Source organism: Pan paniscus, chromosome X, assembly GCF_029289425.2.
Source record: "Pan paniscus chromosome X, NHGRI_mPanPan1-v2.0_pri, whole genome shotgun sequence".
NCBI classification, from domain to species: domain Eukaryota; kingdom Metazoa; phylum Chordata; class Mammalia; order Primates; family Hominidae; genus Pan; species Pan paniscus.
Genome location: NC_073272.2, coordinates 149249277 through 149263386, shown reverse-complemented (window position 1 = coordinate 149263386; position 14110 = coordinate 149249277). Strand labels below are relative to the sequence as shown.

The 14110-nt window shown below is 62.8% G+C and overlaps 1 protein-coding gene across 4 annotated transcripts in view; it reads left to right on the top strand.

The window, feature by feature from the left end:
* LOC129395212 (melanoma-associated antigen 9-like) overlaps positions 1 to 14110 on the top strand; it is a 69836-nt gene that overhangs the window by 3314 nt on the left and 52412 nt on the right. For 2 of the 4 annotated variants that reach the window (XM_055106149.2, XM_063601505.1), the window contains exons 3-5: positions 1343 to 1454; positions 1710 to 1791; positions 3626 to 3796. Coding sequence is in view for 1 of the 4 variants with exons in the window: in XM_063601507.1 (XP_063457577.1) it covers positions 7651 to 8580 (930 nt within the window). In the remaining 3 variants the exon portion in view is untranslated. Of the gene's footprint in view, positions 1 to 1342; positions 1455 to 1709; positions 1792 to 1981; positions 2265 to 3113; positions 3797 to 4012; positions 9681 to 14110 lie in introns of those variants that run through there. The other 2 variants (XM_063601504.1, XM_063601507.1) reach the window with 2 other exon arrangements.

Sequence of the window (14110 nt, the reverse complement as noted above, 5' to 3'; positions counted from 1 at the left end):
GCAGCGGTGAGTGGGCCTAGGAAGAATGGCATCAACAGGCCAGGCAGGGATGTGGGTGGTGTTCGGCTAACCCTGAGAAAGGGACCAGAATGCACCTGAGTCTTGATTTTCATTCCCAATAGCAGGTCAGCACCAAACCCAAAAACGCTCTGATTTCTGCCTTCCATGCCACACTCTCTTCACCTGCTGCCTTCTCACTCCTCTCATTAACAATGTCCTGGCAGGAACAAGACTTTCCCCTCCCTCTCTTCTCGTCTCTTAGCAGGTCAGGTCGGCCTTCACCTCCCTAGACCCGTCCTGCTCCTGCCTTCCCCTGTGGGGCCCTCCGTGGATGCTCTGGAGTCCCGGGCAGTAGTCAGCCAACTGCAGGCATGCGGGGCCCTCTCGGGTTCCTTGCTGTGCTCCCTTGAAACCACTGTGCCTGGCTGCACCCCAGTAGCACACACTCAACTGACCCCCACTCCTGGGGCCAGCGGTGTGTTTCCTCAAGTTCTGCTTGCTTCTTCAGGCCTTGCTTGCATGCCTATCATGCCACACATCATATCTCTTTTAGGAAGTCCTTGCCTTTTCCAAAGATCCTGCTTTGCAGCTGACTGTACCCTCTGCCTGCCTCCCCCAGGATACTGCCTCCTTCCTGAAACCACAGCCCCCGCTCAGGTCTTCCTTCCTTCCTCATCACCAGGGAGCCCCCTGCAGAGCTCCCTGTCCATCCCGGTGGCCTTCTGAGCCTCGCCTCCCCTTCCTTCCCCTCCCATCCCTTCCCCTCCCCTCCCCTTCCCTCTCCCCCCTTCCCTCTCCCCCCTTCCCTACCCTACCCTACCCTGCCCCCCCACCCCCTGCCCCCAACCCTGCCCTCTCCTGCTCTGTCCTCTCCCTCCATGGCAGGCTAGCCTCCCTGGCTAGAGCTGTCCCTTGCGAATTTGCCATCACCTTGCCTCTCTGTGCTCAGCATCCCCGGCTGTGCAGTCCTTCTCTTCTGCCCACGTGCTCCCCTAGAGAAGCATTCTTTTTGCTCAGCCTAATTTCCGTGCAACTCCTCCTGTTTTCTGAGCCTGTCACCCCCTTCCTCTTCCCTTGCCTCCCCACTGACACTTTGCAGAGTGCAGCCACCTCCCCTCACTGTGCTTCTTTGTCTCTGAGGCCCAGGAGGAAGTTGCCCTCCTCTGGAGAGGGTTCACGTTTGATTCTGCCTAGTGTTCCGGGGCACAGCCAGTCTGGGACCGCTTTGACCCTGATTCATGGTTTCCCTTCAGATGCTTCTTGGTCAGCCTGCTTTCCTCGTCTAGGAAATGGCTTTTGCCCATTTTTCTTTTTCTTTCTTTCTTTTTCATTTTTTTTTTAGACGGAGTTTTGCTCTCGTTGCCCAGGCTGGTGCAATCTCGGCTCACCACAACCTCTGCCTTCTGGGCTCAAGCGATTCTCCTTCCTCAGTCTCCTGAGTGCTGGGATTACAGGTATGCGCCACCATGCCTGGCTAAGTTTGTATTTTTAGTAGAGATGGGGTTTCTCCTTGTTGATTGGACTGGTCTCGAACTTCGACCTCAGGTGATCCACCCGCCTCGGCCTCCCAAAGTGCTGGGGTTACAGGCGTAAGCCACCGTGCCTGGCTTGCCCATTTTTCTATTGAGTCATTTGCCTTGTTGGTATGGAGTGGTAGGAGCTCTTTCTGAATTCTGCCTCTAACCCCATGTTGGCTTTTTGTATTTCAGAGACCTCGTCTGCTCAGGGGCTTGTTCTTACATCTTTTGCAGGGCTGTTTTGAACTCAGTATTCGCTTAAGCACTCCAAATTGTAAGTAACCCCAGAGGTCATGGAGTGTCCCACTGCCCCTCCATCTGGAGGCAGTGACCCCTCTCCCACAGAGGAGGTGCTCGCATGCGTCCAGTGCCCTGCCCATTAGATTAGGGAGGGTTCCCTTTTTTGCTCTCTTGCACTCATTTGTCCGCCTTTTAGCTTTCCTTTTCTGCCCTGACTCTCACAGGGTCGTGTGAACGTGTGGTGTAGCAGGAGGAGAGAGGTAAAGTGGAGGAATAGGAGCTGGAGGGGAGGAGGAGGGAAGAAAAAAGGAGGGGGAGGGGGAGGAGAGGGAGTGGGTTGGAGGAGGGAAGGAGGAGGAGAAGGAGAGGAGGAGGAGATGAGACCAAGGAGAAGAGGTGAAGGAAGAGAGGAGGACACAGAAAAGAGAAGAAAGAGGAGAGGAGGAGACGGAGAAGAGGAGGAGGAGCAGCAAAGGAGGAAGAAGAGGAAGAGGAGTAGAAGAGCAAGTGAGGAGGAGGAGGGGGGAGTAGGAGGAGAGGAGAAGGAGAGCAGGAGAAGGAGAGGCAGATGTGGAGGAGAGGAGGTGGAGGACAGGAGGGGATGAGAAAGAGGAGGAGAAAAGGAGAGGGATGGGGGGAGGAGGAAGAGAAAAGAACAGGAGAAGGAGAAGAGGAGGAGTGAGAGAAAAGAGGAGGAGAGGAGGGGGAGGACGGGGAGGAAGGGAGAAGGAGAGAAATAGGAGGGAGGAAAGGAGGAGAGGTGTAGGAGGAAGAGGAGAGGACGAGAGGAGGAGCAGAGGAGGAGGAGAAGGAGAGGAAGGGGAGGAGATTTGGAGGAAGAGGAGAGGTGGAGGAAGAAAGGAGGAGGCGGAGAAGAGGAGAAAGCAGAGAGGAGGAGGCTGGAGAAAGGAGCAGGAGGAGAGGAGGAGGAGGAAAGGAGGAAGAGGAAGAGTGGAATAAGAGGAGCAGAGGAAAAGGAGGAGGGGGTGGGGAGGAGTGGAGAGGAGAGGAGGAGGAACAGAGTTGCAGGAGGTGGAAGAGAGAAGAGGAGAAGGAGGAGAGGAAGAGAGAAGGAAATGAGAAGGAGAAAAGTAGGAAGAAGAGAGAAGAGAGAGAGAGGAGAGGATGAGGAGGAGGAGAGGAGAAGGAGAGCAGGAGAAAAGTAGGAAGAAGAAGAGAGAGAGAGAGGAGAGGATGAGGAGGAGGAGAGGAGAAGGAGAGCAGGAGGTGGGAGGAGGAGGAGAGTAAGAGGAGGAAATGAGGAAGAAAGAAGGACAGAAGGTGGAGAGGAGGAAGAGGGGAGGAGAGGAGGAGAAGGAAACGAGGAGGAGGACGAGGCTGCACCACCCTTATCAGGTTCCAGTTCTCGGTGCGCCCCGTTCTGCAAGACACTCTCCTGTGGTCAGCCCTGGCCTGCAGAGGATTCCCGCGCTGGATCTCTGAGGGATGCTGGCGCCCTCTCTGCAGCACATTCCTGATGCCCTTGCTGACACGTGTCCTCTGGGTCCTCTCCTGAAACCTGATCCTCCGGGGTGTCTTCTGGCCTCACCTCTTCTGTCCAGTTCCAGCAAGCTCACTTTGCTTAGCCTTTGAATCCCTTCCTTCACTGTCTGCCGTGACAATTCGGGCCTTTCACCGTCACTCAGGCCTGGACCATCACTGTTGCCCATCCCATGCCATCAACGGGTTTGCCCCATCCCTTCGGCTCCCTACCAGGGCATTCAGTTGTGTTGAGCAGCAGAGTGTCTCCAAGTCCCCACTGGTTGAGCTGCATCCGGGTCCCATCCCACAGGGACCCCCCCTGGCCGCTGCAGGTGCATGCTGATCCTGCAGCTCCTCAAGGGTGTCATCGCTTTCCCCCTTCCCAGACCCAGCACACCCTGCCTGCATGGCGCTGTGCTGCACCTTCACTCTGGTCACGGGTCTGGCAGTCGGCTCACCAATTCCTCCTGCTTCCCTGGGACTCGCCGGCTTTTAGCACTGCAATTCACTCAGCAAACTGGGACTGTTGGTCACCCTACCTGGCAGCCAGTGATAAGGTGAGGGCCACTCCTGGGAGGGAGGACACCTGTGGGGAAAATTCTTGTGTTATTTATTTCTCCTTCGGGATAGGGTGCCTGCAGCGCTTCATGGGAGGGGGTGGGCTGATGCTGCGGACTCAGAAGTTTCAAGGGCATCTGGGGAGACCAGATATTCAGAGACCTTCTCCTAGATGTGCCTGTTCCATGTATCAGGGACGCAGGTTTTCCCAACAGGGCTGGTGTCATTGGCATGACAGACCTGCCTTGGCTGAGCGTTCACCCGTCTTTGGAGTTCAGCCACCTTAGCAAGTCCTGGGTTTGTTCTTCAGACTTCGCTGCTCGCCCATTGCCTGGATCGGGCTGGAAGGGTGGTCCAGGGGTTAGCAGGTGACGACGTGGCCGGAAGGGTGTTCCAGTGTTTAGCCGGAGATGATGGGGCCGGAAGGGTGGTCCAGGGTTTAGCAGGTGACGACGTGGCCGGAAGGGTGTTCCAGGGGTTAGCCGGAGATGACGGGGCCGGAAGGGCGGTCCAGGGGTTAGCAGGTGACGAGGGGGCCGGAAGCGTGGTCCAGGGGTTAGCCGGAGAGGACGGGGCCAGAAGGGTGGTCCAGGGTTTAGCAGGTGACGACGGGGCCGGAAGGGTGGTCCACGGGTAAGCAGGAGACGACGGGGCCGGAAGGGTGGTCCAGGGGTTAGCAGGAGACGAGGGGCCCGGAAGGGTGGTCCAGGGGTTTGCAGGAGACGACGGGGCCGGAAGGGTGGTCCAGGGGTTAGCAGGAGACGACGGGGCCAGAAGGGTGGTCCATGGGTTGGCAGGAGACAACGGGGCCAGAAAGGAGGTCCAGGGGTTAGCCGGAGATGACGGGGCCAGAAGGGTGGCCCAGGGTTTAGGCGGAGATGACGGGGCCAGAAGGGAGGTCCAGGGTTTAGCAGGGGACGACGGGGCCGGAAGGGTGGTCCAGGGGTTAGCAGGAGACTTCGGGGCCGGAAGGGTGGTCCAGGGGTTAGCCGGAGACGACATGGCCGGAAGGGTGGTCCAGGGGTTACCAGGTGACGACGGGGCCGGAAGGGTGGTCCAGGGGTTAGCCAGAGACGACGGGGCCGGAAGGGTGGTCCAGGGTTTAGCAGGTGATGACGGGAACGGAAGGGTGGTCCAGGGGTTAGCCGGAGACGACATGGCCGGAAGGGTGGTCCAGGTATTAGCCGGAGAAGACGGGGCCGGAAGGGTGGTCCAGCGTTTAGCAGGTGACGACGGTGCCGGAAGGGTGGTCCAGGGGTTAGCAGGAGACGACGGGGCCGGAAGGGTGGTCCAGGGGTTAGCACGTGACGACGGGGCCGGAAGCGTGGTCCAGGGGTTACCAGGAGATGACTTGTCCGGAAGGGTGTTCCAGGGGTTAGCAGCTGTCGACGGGGCCGGAAGGGTGTTCCAGGGTTTAGCAGGTGACGACGGGGCCGGACGGGTGGTCGAGGGGTTAGCAGGAGACGACGGGGCCAGAAGGGTGGTCCAGGGGTTAGCCGGAGACGACGGGGCCGGAAAGGTGTTCCAGGGGTTAGCAGGAGACGACAGGGCCCAAGGGTGGTGCAGGGGTTAGCAGGAGATGACTTGTCCGGAAGGGTGTTCCACGGGTTAGCAGCTGTCGACGGGGCCGGAAGGGTGTTCCAGGGTTTAGCAGGTGGCGACGGGGCCGGACGGGTGGTCGAGGGGTTAGCAGGAGACGACGGGGCCAGAAGGGTGGTCCAGGGGTTAGCCGGAGACGACGGGGCCGGAAAGGTGTTCCAGGGGTTAGCAGGAGACGACAGGGCCCAAGGGTGGTGCAGGGGTTAGCAGGAGATGACTTGTCCGGAAGGGTGTTCCACGGGTTAGCAGGTGACGACGGGGCCGGAAGGGTGTTCCAGGGTTTAGCAGGAGACGACGGGGACGCAAGGGTAGTCCAGGGGTTAGCAGGAGACGACGGGGCCTGAAGGGTGGTCCAGGGGTTAGCCGGAGACAACGGGGCCGGAAGCATGGTCCAGGGGTTATCCGGAGACGACTGGGCCGGAAGGGTGGTCCAGGGCTTAGCCGCAGATGACGGGGCCGGAAGGGTGGTCCAGGGTTTAGCAGGTGACAACGGGGCCGGAAGGGTGGTCCACGGTTTAGCCGGAGAAGACGTGGCCGGAAGGGTGGTCCAGGGTTTTGCAGGTGACGACGGGGCCGGAAGGGTGGTCCAGGCGTTAGCAGGAGATGACGGGGCCGGAAGGGTGGTCCAGGGGTTAGCAGGAGACGACGGGGCGGAAGGGTGGCCAGGGTTTAGAAGGAGACGACGGGGCTGGAAGGGTGGTCCAGGGGTTAGCAGGAGATGACTTGGCCGGAAGGGTGGTCCATGGGTTAGCAGGTGACGACGGGGCCGGAAGGGTGTTTCAGGGTTTAGCCAGAGATGACGGGGCCGGAAGGGTGGTCCAGGGGTTAGCAGCAGACCACGGGCCCGGAAGGGTGGTCCAGGGGTTAGCCGGAGACGACGGGGCCGGAAGGGTGGTCCAGGGGTTAGCAGGAGACGACGGGGCCGGAAGGGTGGTCCAGGGGTTAGCAGCTGACGTCGGGGCCGCAAGGGTGGTCCAGGGGTTAGCAGGTGACGGCGGGGTCGGAAGGGTGGTCCAGGGTTTAGCAGGTGACGACGGGGACGGAAGGGTGGTCCAGGGATTAGCAGGGGACGACGGGGCCGGAAGTGTGGTTCAGGGGTTAGCAGGAGACTACGGGGCCGGAAAGGTGGTCCAGGGGTTAGCCGGAGAAGATGTGGCCGGAACGGTGGTCCAGGGCTTAGCCGGAGATGACGGGGCCAAAAGGATGGTCCAGGGTTTAGAAGGTGACGACGGGGCCGGAAGAGTGGTCGAGGGGTTAACAGGAGACGACGGGGCCGGAAGGGTGTTCCAGGGAATAGCAGGAGATGACGGGGCCGGAAGGGTGGTCCGGGGTTAGCAGGTGATGACGGTACCGGAAGGGTGGGCCAGGGCTTAGCCGGAGATGACGGGGCCGGAAGGGTGGTCCGGGGTTAGCAGGAGACGACGGGGCCGGTAGTGTGGTCCAGGGGTTAGCTGGAGACGACATGGCCGGAAGGGTTGTCCAGGGCTTAGCCGGAGAGGACAGGGCCGGAAGGGTGGTCCAGGGTTTAGCCGGAGATGACGGGGCCGGAAGGCTGTACCAGGGTTTAGCAGGTGGCGACGGGGCCGGATGGGTGGTCGAGGGGTTAGCAGGAGACGATGGGGCCAGAAGTGTGGTCCAGGGTATAGCAGGAGACGACGGGTCCGGAAGGGTGGTCCAGGGTTTAGCAGGTGACGACGGGGCCGGAAGGGTGGTCCAGGGCTAAGCCGGAGATGACGGGGCCTGAAGGGTGGTCCAGGGTTTAGCAGGTGACGACGGGGCCGGAAGGCTGGTCAAGGGGTTAGCAGGAGACTACGGGGCCGGAAGGCTGGTCCAGGGGTTAGCCGGAGAAGACGTGGCCGGAAGGGTGGTCCAGGGCTTATCCGGAGATGAGGGGGCCGGAAGGGTGGTCCACGGTTTAGCAGGTGACAACGGGGCCGGAAGGGTGGTCGAGGGGTTAGCAGGAGGCGACGGGGCCGGAAGGGTGGTCCAGGGGTTAGCAGGAGACGACAGGGCCGGAAGGGTGGTCCAGGGGTTAGCAGCTGACGTCGGGGTCGGAAGGGTGGCCCAGGGTTTAGCAGGTGACGACGGGGACGGAAGGGTGGTACAGGGATTAGCAGGGGACGACGGGGCCGGAAGGGTGGTTCAGGGTTTAGCAGGAGACTACGGGGCCGGAAGGGTGGTCCAGGGGTTCGCCGGAGAAGACGTGGCCGGAAGGGTGGTCCAGGGCTTAGCCGGAGATGACGGGGCCAGAAGGATGGTCCAGGGTTTAGAAGGTGACGACGGGGCCGGAAGAGTGGTCGAGGGGTTAACAGGAGACGACGGGGCCGGAAGGGTGTTCCAGGGAATAGCAGGAGACGACGGGGCCGGAAGGGTGGTCCAAGGTTTAGCAGGAGACGACAGGGCCGGAAGGGTGGTCCAAGGGTTAGCAGGAGATGACTTGTCCGGAAGGGTGTTCCAGGGGTTAGCAGGTGACGGGGCCGGAAGGGTGTTCCAGGGTTTAGCCGGAGACGATGGGGCTGGAAGGGTGGTCCAGGGATTAGCAGGTGACGACGGGGCCGGAAGCGTGGTCCAGGGGTTACCAGGAGATGACTTGTCCGGAAGGGTGTTCCAGGGGTTAGCAGGTGATGACGGGGCTGGAAGTGTGTTCCAGGGTTTAGCCGGAGACGACGGGGCCGGAAGGGTGGTCCAGGGTTTAGCACGTGACGACGGGGCCGGAAGGGTGGTCCAGGGGTTAGCAGGAGACGATGGGGCCGGAAGGCTGGTCCAGGGGTTAGCCGGAGAAGACGTGGCCGGAAGGGTGGTCCAGGGCTTATCCGGAGATGAGGGGGCCGGAGGGGTGGTCCAGGGTTTAGCAGGTGACGACGGGGCCGGCAGGGTGGTCCAGGGTTTAGCAGGTGACGACGGGGCCGGAATGGTGGTCCAGGGTTTAGCCGGAGATGACGGGGCCGGAAGGGTGGTCCAGGGTTTAGCAGGTTGCGACAGGGCCGGACGGGTGGTCGAGGGGTTAGCAGGAGACGACGGGGCCGGAAGGGTGGTCCAGGGGTTAGCCGGAGACGACATGGCCGGAAGGGTGGTCCAGGGTTTAGCCGGAGAGGACGGGGCCGGAAGGGTGGTCCAGGGTTTAGCAGGTGACGACGGGGCCGGAAGGGTGTTCCACGGGTTAGCAGGAGACGACGGGGCCTGAAGGATGGTCCAGGGTTTAGCAGGTGACGACGGGGTCGGAAGGGTGGTCCAGGCTTTAGCAGGAGACGATGGGGTCGGAAGGGTGGTCCAGGGTTTAGCAGGTGACGACGTGGCCGGAAGGGTGGTCCAGGGCTTAGCCGGAGATGACGGGGCCGGAAGGGTGGTCCAGGGTTTAGCAGGTGACGACGGGGCCGGAAGGGTGGTCCAGGGGTTAGCAGGAGACGACGGGGCCGGAAGGGTGGTCCAGGGCTTAGCCGGAGAGGACGGGGCCGGAAGCGTGGTCCAGGGTTTAGCCGGAGATGACGGGGCCGGAAGAGTGGTCCAGGGTTTAGCAGGTTGCGACGGGGCCAGACAGCTGGTCGAGGGGTTAGCAGGAGACGACGGGGCCGGAAGGGTGGTCCAGGGGTTAGCCGGAGACGACATGGCCGGAAGGGTGGTCCAGGGTTTAGACGGAGAGGACGGGTCCGGAAGGGTGGTCCAGGATTTAGCAGGTGACGACGGGGCCGGAAGGGTGGTCCAGGGGTTAGAAGGAGACGACGGTGCTGGAAGGGTGTTCCAGGGGTTAGCAGGAGACGACGGGGCCGGAAGGGTGGTCCACGGGTTAGCAGCAGACGACGGGGCCTGAAGGGTGGTCCAGGGTTTAGCAGGTGACGACGGGGTCAGAAGTGTGTTCCAGGGGTTAGGAGGAGACGACGCGGCCGGAAGGGTGTTCCAGGGGTTAGCAGGAGACGACGGGGCCGGAAGGGAGGTCCAGGGTTTAGCCGCAGATGACTGGGACGGAAGGGTGGTCCAGGGATTAGCAGGTGACGATGGGGCCAGAAGGGTGGTCCAGGGCTGAGCCGGAGATGACGGGGCCTGAAGGGTGGTCCACGGGTTGGCAGGAGACTACGGGGCCAGAAGGCTGCTCCAGGGGTTAGCCGGAGATGACTTGGCCGGAAGGGTGGTCCAGGGTTTAGCAGGAGACGACGGGGCCGGAAGGGTGGTCCAGGGTTTAGCAGGTGACGACGGGGCCGGAAGGGTGGTCCACGGGTTAGCAGGTTGCGACGGGGCCGGACGGGTGGTCGAGGGGTTAGCAGGAGACGACGGGGCCGGAAGGGTGGTCCAGGGGTTAGCCGGAGACGACATGGCCGGAAGGGTGGTCCAGGGCTTAGCCGGAGAGGACGGGGACGGAAGCGTGGTCCAGGGTTTAGCAGGTGATGACGCGGCCGTGAGGGTGGTCCAGGGGTTACCAGGAGACGACGGGGCCGGAAGGGTGGTCCAGGGTTTAGCAGGTGACGAAGGGGTCGGAAGGGTGGTCCAGGGTTTAGCCGGAGACGATGGGGTCAGAAGGGTGGTCCAGGGGTTAGCAGGTGACGACGGGGCCGGAAGGGTGGTCCACGGGTTAGCAGGAGACGACGGGGCTGGAAAGGTGGTCCAGGGATTAGCAGGTGACGACGGGGCCGGAAGGGTGGTCCAGGGTTTAGCAGGTGATGACGGGGCCGGGAGGGTGGTCCAGGGGATAGCAGGGGACGACGGGGCCGGAAGCGTGGTCCAGGGGTTCGCAGGAGACGACGGGGCCGGAAGGGTGGTACAGGGGTTAGCAGGTGACGACGGGGCCAGAAGCGTGGTCCCGGGGTTAGCCGGAGAGGACGGGGCCGGAAGGGTGGTCCAGGGTTTAGCAAGTGACGACGTGGCCGGAAGGGTGGTCCACGGCTGAGCCGGAGATGACGGGCCAGAAGGGTGGTCCAGGGTTTAGCAGGTGACGACGTGGCCGGAAGGGTGGTCCAGGGCTGAGCCGGAGACGATGGGGCCGGAATGGAGGTCCAGGGTTAGCCGGAGACAACGGGGCCGGAAGCGTGGTCCAGGGGTTAGCCGGAGACGACATGGCCGGAAGCGTGGTCCAGGGGTTAGCCGGAGATGACTTGTCCGAAAGGGTGTTCCACGGGTTAGCAGGTGACGACGGGGCCGGAAGGGTGTTCCAGGGTTCAGCAGGAGACGACGGGGACGGAAGGGTCGTCCAGGGGTTAGCAGGAGACGACGGGGCAGGAATGGAAGTCCAGGGGTTAGCCGGAGACAACGGGGCCGGAAGCATGGTCCAGGGGTTATCCGGAGACGACGGGGCCGGAAGGGTGGTCCAGGGCTTAGCCGGAGATGACGGGGCCGGAAGGGTGGTCCAGGGTTTAGCAGGTGACGACGGGGTAGGAAGGGTGGTCCAGGGGTTAGCAGGAGACGACGGGGCCGGAAGGGTGGTCCAGGGTTTAGCAGGAGACGACGGGGCCTGAAGGGTGGTCCAGGGTGTAGCAGGTGACGACGGGGTCAGAAGTGTGTTCCAGGGGTTAGCAGGATACGACGCGGCCGGAAGGGTGGTCGAGGGGTTAGCAGGAGTCGACGGGGCCGGAAGGGAGGTCCAGGGTTTAGCCGCAGATGACTGGGCCGGAAGGGTGTTCCAGGGATTAGCAGGTGACAACGGGGCTGGAAGGGTGGTCCAGGGGTTAGCCGGAGACGACGGGGCCAGAAGGGTGGTCCAGGGGTTAGCCGGAGACGACATGGCCGGAAGGGTGGTCCAGGGCTTAGCCGGAGACGACGGGCCCGGAAGGGTGGTCCAGGGTTTAGCAGGTGACGACGGGTCCGGAAGGGTGGTCCAGGGGTTAGCAGGAGACTACGGGGCCGGAAGTCTCGTCCATGGGTTAGCAGGAAAAGATGTGGCCGGAAGGGTGGTCCAGGGCTTAGCCAGAGATGACGGGGCCGGAAGGGTGGTCCAGGGTTTAGCAGGTGACGACGGGGCCGGAAGGGTGGTCGAGGGGTTAGCAGGAGACGACGGGGCCGGAAGGGTGGTCCAGGGAATAGCAGGAGACGACGGGGCCGGAAGTGTGGTCCAGGGGTTAGCTGGAGACGACAGGGCCGGAAGGGTGATCCAGGGTTTAGCCAGAGATGACGGGGCCGGAAGGCTGTTCCAGGGTTTAGCAGGTGGCGACGGGGCCGGACGGGTGGTCGAGGGTTAGCAGGAGACGATGGGGCCAGAAGTGTGGTCCAGAGTATAGCAGGAGACGACGGGGCCGGAAGGGTGGTCCAGGGGTTAGCAGGAGATGACTTGTCCGGAAGGGTGTTCCAGGGGTTAGCAGGTGACGACGGGGCCGGAAGCGTGGTCCAGGGGTTACCAGGAGATGACTTGTCCGGAAGGGTGTTCCAGGGGTCAGCAGGTGACGACGGGGCCGGAAGGGTGTTCCAGGGTTTAGCCAGAGATGACGGGGCCGGAAGGGTGGTCCAGGGTTTAGCAGGTGACGACGTGGCCGGAAGGGTGGTCCAGGGCTGAGCCGGAGATGACGGGGCCTGAAGGGTGGTCCAGGGTTTAGCAGGTGACGACGGGGCCGGTAGGCTGGTCAAGGGGTTAGCAGGAGACTACGGGGCCGGAAGGCTGGTCCAGGGGTTAGCCGGAGAAGACGTGGCCGGAAGGGTGGTCCAGGGCTTATCCAGAGATGAGGGGGCCGGAAGGGTGGTCCACGGTTTAGCAGGTGACAACGGGGCCGGAAGGGTGGTCGAGGGGTTAGCAGGAGGCGACGGGGCCGGAAGGGTGGTCCAGGGGTTAGCAGGAGACGACAGGGCCGGAAGGGTGGTCCAGGGGTTAGCAGCTGACGTCGGGGTCGGAAGGGTGGCCCAGGGTTTAGCAGGTGACGACGGGGACGGAAGGGTGGTACAGGGATTAGCAGGGGACGACGGGGCCGGAAGGGTGGTTCAGGGGTTAGCAGGAGACTACGGGGCCGGAAGGGTGGTCCAGGGGTTCGCCGGAGAAGACGTGGCCGGAAGGGTGGTCCAGGGCTTAGCCGGAGATGACGGGGCCAGAAGGATGGTCCAGGGTTTAGAAGGTGACGACGGGGCCGTAAGAGTGGTCGAGGGGTTAACAGGAGACGACGGGGCCGGAAGGGTGTTCCAGGGAATAGCAGGAGACGACGGGGCCGGAAGGGTGGTCCAAGGTTTAGCAGGAGACGACAGGGCCGGAAGGGTGGTCCAAGGGTTAGCAGGAGATGACTTGTCCAGAAGGGTGTTCCAGGGGTTAGCAGGTGACGACGGGGCCGGAAGGGTGTTCCAGGGTTTAGCCGGAGACGACGGGGCTGGAAGGGTGGTCCAGGGATTAGCAGGTGACGACGGGGCCGGAAGCGTGGTCCAGGGGTTACCAGGAGATGACTTGTCCGGAAGGGTGTTCCAGGGGTTAGCAGGTGATGACGGGGCCTGAAGGATGGTCTAGGGTTTAGCAGGTGACGACGGGGTCGGAAGGGTGGTCCAGGCTTTAGCAGGAGACGATGGGGTCGGAAGGGTGGTCCAGGGTTTAGCAGGTGACGACGTGGCCGGAAGGGTGGTCCAGGGCTTAGCCGGAGATGACGGGGCCGGAAGGGTGGTCCAGGGTTTAGCAGGTGACAACGGGGCTGGAAGGGTGGTCCAGGGGTTAGCCGGAGACGACGGGGCCAGAAGGGTAGTCCAGGGGTTAGCCGGAGACGACATGGCCGGAAGGGTGGTCCAGGGCTTAGCCGGAGACGACGGGGCCGGAAGGGTGGTCCAGGGTTTAGCAGGTGACGACGGGTCCGGAAGGGTGGTCCAGGGGTTAGCAGGAGACTACGGGGCCGGAAGTGTCGTCCAGGGGTTAGCAGGAAAAGACGTGGCCGGAAGGGTGGTCCAGGGCTTAGCCAGAGATGACGGGGCCGGAAGGGTGGTCCAGGGTTTAGCAGGTGACGACGGGGCCGGAAGGGTGGTCGAGGGGTTAGCAGGAGACGACGGGGCCGGAAGGGTGGTCCAGGGAATAGCAGGAGACGACGGGGCCGGAAGTGTGATCCAGGGGTTAGCTGGAGACGACAGGGCCGGAATGGAGGTCCAGGGTTTAGCCGCAGATGACTGGGCCGGAAGGGTGGTCCAGGGATTAGCAGGTGATGACGGGGCTGGAAGGGTGGTCCAGGGGTTAGCCGGAGACGACGGGGCCAGAAGGGTGTTCCAGGGGTTAGCCGGAGACGACATGGCCGGAAGGGTGGTCCAGGGCTTAGCCGGAGACGACGGGGCCGGAAGGGTGGTCCAGGGTTTAGCAGGTGACGACGGGTCCGGAAGGGTGGTCCAGGGGTTAGCAGGAGACTACGGGGCCGGAAGTGTCGTCCAGGGGTTAGCCGGAAAAGACGTGGCCGGAAGGGTGGTCCAGGGCTTAGCCGGAGATGACGGGGCCGGAAGGGTGGTCCAGGGTTTAGCAGGTGACGACGGGGCCGGAAGGGTGGTCGAGGGGTTAGCAGGAGACGACGGGGCCGGAAGGGTGGTCCAGGGAATAGCAGGAGACGACGGGGCCGGAAGGGTGGTCCAGGGGTTAGCAGGAGACGACGGGGCCGGAAGGGTGGTCCAGGGGTTTGCAGGAGTCGACGGGGCCGGAAGGGTGATCCAGGGGTTAGCAGGAGACGATGGGGCCGGAAGCGTGCTCCAGGGTTTAGCAGGTGACGGCGGGGCCGTAAGGGTGGTCCAGGGGTTAGCAGGGGACGACGGGGCCGGAAGGGTGGTCCAGGGGTTAGCAGGAGACGACGGGG